Here is a 5,324-nt window from a genome sequence, read left to right as displayed (position 1 = left end):
ATGGCTGTGTGAAGAAGGCACCTTCCGTCCGAATTCAGCGCAGCCAGACTTTGACACATGTTGGCGCTACACCCCTCCTTCACCTCAGAAATTGCCGCCTTTCTCGAAGCCATCGGACTTTGTAATATTTCTTCTGTCTCCGGAGTTTCCTCGCACCTTCCCGTTGATTTCTACCCACCCATTCCCACTGGCTGTACGAAAGCTATTTTATCCCCAGAACGTAAAAAGAAGCCAAAAGAAAGTATGAATTGTTTACATCCTAACAAATTAAAAGTTAGCCAGTGGTCATATTTGGCGATGATGCACTTGTGACAGCTGCTGGAGAATGGAAACAATTCCCTTCCAAACATAAACACGTTTAAGGGGAACAGACATTTAAAGTGCATGCAAAGCAGCGCTTTTGTTATACTCTTGCGGAAGTGTGTGCGCGGACAGGCATGGAGGACAAGAGGTGCTGTGCTCCGAGCAATGTTGAGTTGTGCACTGCCCATGGTCGGTGAAACAATAATATATTTTAAAAAAAAGCTGGGGCTGCTGTTGCTGCCGCCGGTATAAAACGCGGCGCACTGCTGCTGCCTTCTTTGCAGACGGTCGAGCGGCTGCGAGCGAGGAGCAGCTCCCGGGCAGGTGGGCGGGCCGAATTGGGAGAGCGCGGAGCTGATTGCCGGAGAGCTCGGTGGTTGACAGCGGGCAGAGGCGGGGCCAGCCAGTGAGGAGGGCGCCAGTGGCGGGCACGCTTCAGTTGCCTGTGATCTCTCTGCCATCAATAATTTACACAGGGACTAGGCGCAGCGCTATGTATTCATTTGTGCGTGTTCTTGTCAGGGCCCCTTCTTACACTTCAGGGGTCATTTAATTCCAGCTATAAACGAAGAAAGCGGAGAGGGAGAGGCAAGCTGGAAGAAGGTGAGCTCTTCAGAAAAATAATAAAGCAACGTTTTAAAGAAAAAAACAACCCCAAACACGCACACACAAAGGAGAGGGAATAAATCAGAGAAACTCTCCAGGAGAAGCGAGGAAAAGCTGGATTCGATCAGGAGATAAGGAGCAAACAGCACCTTGTGGAAGTCGGCGGTCGCTCGTCATGTTGGAGTTGCTGTTCGGTTTGGTTTGCTTTGCGGGACTCGTGTGCGGACAGAATGAGACAGAACCCATCGTCCTGGAGGGCAAGTGCCTGGTGGTTTGTGACTCGAATCCCACCTCGGATCCTACGGGGACTGCGCTCGGGATTTCTGTGCGATCCGGCAGCGCCAAGGTGGCTTTCTCAGTGATCAGGAGCACCAACCATGAGCCCTCAGAGATGAGCAACAGGACCATGATCATCTACTTTGACAATGTAAGTGGGCGATGGACGGTCGCTGCTTTGGGAAGGACCGCTGTTATTTTTGATTGACGGAAGGGATAGAATGTTTAACCGTGTCTCTAGTGCGAGCTGCTGTGTCCCCCAAGGTCAGTTTTTAGGTACTGTAGCTGCTTGACCACATCCAGGTTCAGAACTCTGCTTCTGGCGTAGGATAGAGTGAGGGATGAGAAGTCAGAGTTGGAGGAAAGTTGCGGGACACATTTTCATATTGTAGGCAGGGTCAGCGGGTTGGGAAAATGTGAACGAAATGATACGTCGTGGGTTGTGGGGGAGGTGGTGGGAACCAAATGATTTTTAAAAATTATCTCGAAAAGTCGGCCAAGACGATGAAGCGAGTTCAGGGACAGGGGCTGGTTTCTCCAAGGGGGAGACACATAGCCAGAGAAGCACTGAGGGAGAAACGGGAATGCAGCGGACTTAACTGAAAGCAGAAATTACAACAAAATGACTTTACAAAATAAAACAGAAATTGTTCGTGTAGATTGAATTTAACTATTCGATGTCTGAGAGATTTGAAGACGCTGTTCCTTACGACCTTTGCAACTCTGTAATCTATGAGTTCTGTCGCATTCTCCCTGTATTCCCGCTACTCTTAAACATTCCGGTTTGTTTAAGGTGTTTGACTAAACCGCCCAGGTTTGCTGACACAGGTTCTGTCTGATTTCAGATACTAGTGAATGTGGGTTCTAATTTTGACTCGGAGAGAAGCACCTTCATAGCGCCGCGGAAAGGAATTTACAGTTTTAACTTCCACGTGGTAAAGGTGTATAACCGGCAAACGATCCAGGTTAGTAGATTTTACCACAGTTTATCGAATGCGTTCACCTCTCTGCTGCTTTCAGTCTTTTGCTCTCAAGAATGTGAGAGTTGCGTGAAAACTGTTCAGCCATTCCCTCCTCGTGTCATCCTTGAATCCTTATAGGAGCCCAAACGCTTCCTGGAACTGAAATGGCGAGCAAAATGATGACATTATAACAAACTTATATGATCTCCAGAGAAAGGCCTGAAGGAGCATGGGTTGAGGAATGTAGACATTTTTATAGCATTCAGTGTTTGTCCATATGTGACCCTAATGAAGTTGCCGATTTCACACTACTTGGAAACAGACCTTAAAAGCCTTGGAAGTGAGAGGCTAATTAAAGGTCGGATATAGTTGTCAGCAATACAAACGACGGGCGGCAAGTAACAACCAGCTCCGAGCGAGGGCCAAGTGATGATTAATTCATTAATTACTGGGTCAGTTTTTTTTACTCTGAGCATGGAGGAAGTAAATATCAAATAAATTACATCCCGGTTCTGAGTGATAATAATGGAAGGGATCTCAGGAGGAGGTTGGATGGAGGTTCCCTGATCATCCTCAATTCCTGAGGGCAGAGCTCCGCCTCCTGTTCCCCCTCAATGTTTCATACTTTACAGCCTTGCCTCCCTGCTTGAGTTACTGGGTCAAAAAAACACAATGAAACTATCACAGCAAGACCTGCAATTATGCCTTCAAAATTATAAATAAATAAAAATCGTTTCCAAATTGTACTTGAGTGTGTAAAATATTGGAATTGGGTGGAGAAGTATTTGCGTTTTCTAATATTTGGTTCCATCTCTCACTCCAAGCTAATGATTGCTCAATATTGGCTTTTTAGTCAGTTCTCCATGTGGTACCCACTCACACCGTCCCAGAGTAGCCAGGGGGCTGAAAGGGTGACATTTGGGGAAGCATAGGATGAAAACAAAGTTTTGTTTTAATTCAAAGAAAATGTACACATGGATTCTTTCTGTATTTAAAATATTCGAGTTATTTTACCAGCAAGAAAAATCGAATTAATTTTTCAGTCAATGACAATGTGTAATTGACGTTTGTTTTCACGTAAGTAAATATCGACCACCCATGGTCGCTATTGGATGATACGTGCATTATATCTGGCAAATTATAGACAGAAAAAATACAGTTGCGAAATGCAATTATTCGCTCAGTTTTGAGGTATGTTTGCATGCCATTATTTGTCTTAAATGCACTACTGTTAATGCATTGTAACGTACCATGTTCACCATTAGCAGCAATATGCTCTATGTAACATTTGAGTAAAATAAAATTGAATGACTGTTTAGAATATAGTCGGTGACAAGTCAGAACACCTGCTTTCAGTCCTATGAAATAAGAAGTGCCGAAACACGGGAGAGGTCAATGTGCAATGAACAATTCTCTTATTTTTGTTTAAGAGCATTTCATTAAAATGCTGTACAAGGCATTTTTTTCATAAAACGGGTTTAGTTTAGAGAAATAAAGAAAACCTGTCCGTAGTGGATGAGTAGAATAGAGACAGAACGTTACGGCAGGACAGGGGAGGTGCAGCTCCAGTTCCAAGAGGTTATTATTGAGCTATTGGCTTCTCAGATCTGAGGAAAGGTAACAACTAAACAGTGAGGTTGTGGTGCCCTTTTGGATAAACACGGACCTGCTGGTCTTGAACTTACTTAGGCAAACCATCTAACATTAGTTTATTAATGACCATATTTTATGATGAATTTTCAGATAACCTTTGCAATAGAATCACGTTTAAGGATCATCTCACTTAAGCTCTAGTCAATGTTGATGTCGCCAACAGAAAATGACCGTATTGCTTTAACATGACTATTTCTCAACAGGTAAGCCTGATGCTGAATGGATGGCCGTTGATTTCAGCCTTTGCAGGAGATCAGGATGTGACAAGAGAGGCTGCCAGCAATGGAGTGTTGACCCAGATGGAAAAGGGAGACCGAGCCTACCTTAAACTAGAACGCGGAAACCTAATGGGAGGGTGGAAATACTCAACTTTCTCCGGATTCCTGGTGTTTCCGCTTTAAGTGAAAACAACATTGTTTTTCCTGAACCCTGTACTGTCACAGGAGGGTTGATAACTTTTTATTTCCCAAACAGCGCAAGTGCGTCCCAGAGCTAGACAGAAAAATTAAAGGGACTGTATCCCATTTGGTAGTCTATTTCTCAGCACTAATTCAGTGCATTTCAACCTTGCCACTCATTCAGAATATAGTACAAATTTAATGTACGAATTAGATCGACGGTCACCTTTGTTATTAATTTAGTTAAGTGAACAGTTACCACTATAGAATAAATTGGCTGTTTTTGTTTCAGAAACGGAAGTTTTTTTTTAAGAAAGTGCAACTCAGTAACTTAATATTGACGACATTAGTGTTACAGCCCGGATAGGCTGCCAAATCGGGAATACTGTCTGATTCGTTTGTCAGGGACAGGTCTGTTAGGTCTGATTGCCAAAACGATACTATCTCTTCAAAAGTGTATGAAAGCAGAACAAATGCTTACCTATGCCTGTATATGTCTGCTATGCGGAATTTTAGAGACGGTTGCAGCCCCAAACGCAGCATATATTTCTTTATTCGCCTTTGTATTTCTACACCCTATAGATACAGTATTGTCAATTCCGTCGCAGAAGGTTAACTGTCTATATAACCAAGCATAAACCTTATAACGGAATTCTGGTAATTTCCACCTAGCCAAACAAGGGCGGTTAGTTGTGTTTCAGTATTTCAGTGTATTCTGGGTTTATTCTGTGGAGGCTGCTATGCGTTCTGATGCATTTCTGTCGTTTTTGTTCCAGTATAATGTGGCCATATTGAACGGCAGAAATATTATGAAAAGTTTATCACTGTAATATATGTGTGAATATTTATAAAATTGAATTTTGCTTTATTTCAATAAATTTTAAATGTAACTTTTATTTTTGTTAACCAGAAATCATGGTTGGTATGCATATTTTATTCTGTTGATATAACTGGGAATTCACACTGAAGCAAGCCACAAAGGGAGATGCGTCCCGGCAGATTGTTCTAAAATATCAGGATAACGGTTAGTCATTGCCAAAATCCCTTTAGGAATTCGGTTTGATAGATAGGAGAAAACAGACACGCAGAGCAAAATTAGTTCTGTATAAGCTGTGGAGATATTTTG

At 43.0% G+C, this 5,324-nt stretch overlaps 1 protein-coding gene across 1 annotated transcript; it reads left to right on the top strand.

Moving 5' to 3' along the window:
- The first annotated feature begins 643 nt into the window (after positions 1-643).
- Positions 644-5,094, top strand: cbln1 (cerebellin 1 precursor). The gene is made up of 3 exons (XM_043706930.2): positions 644-1,336; positions 2,031-2,150; positions 4,004-5,094. Exons 1-3 carry the CDS (start codon positions 1,085-1,087, stop codon positions 4,199-4,201), a joined length of 570 nt encoding a protein of 189 aa, XP_043562865.1. The 5' UTR covers positions 644-1,084; the 3' UTR covers positions 4,202-5,094.
- Positions 5,095-5,324: the final 230 nt, after the last annotated feature.

The sequence above is a fragment of the Chiloscyllium plagiosum genome, unplaced genomic scaffold, assembly GCF_037043375.1.
Source record: "Chiloscyllium plagiosum isolate Xiang-an unplaced genomic scaffold, Cpla_swu_hap1 HiC_scaffold_17, whole genome shotgun sequence".
Classification (NCBI taxonomy): Eukaryota; Metazoa; Chordata; class Chondrichthyes; order Orectolobiformes; family Hemiscylliidae; genus Chiloscyllium; species Chiloscyllium plagiosum.
Note: the sequence above shows the minus strand (reverse complement) of the source record. Positions and strands in the feature narration are given on the sequence as shown.

Excerpts from the sequence above, each read along its gene's own strand:
- cbln1 (XM_043706930.2), top strand. The coding sequence starts at position 1,085 with ATGTTGGAGTTGCTGTTCGGTTTGGTTTGCTTTGCGGGACTCGTGTGC. Across the intron at positions 1,337-2,030 it reads TGATCATCTACTTTGACAAT|ATACTAGTGAATGTGGGTTC; the intron begins GTAAGTGGGCGA and ends GTCTGATTTCAG. Across the intron at positions 2,151-4,003 it reads ATAACCGGCAAACGATCCAG|GTAAGCCTGATGCTGAATGG; the intron begins GTTAGTAGATTT and ends ATTTCTCAACAG.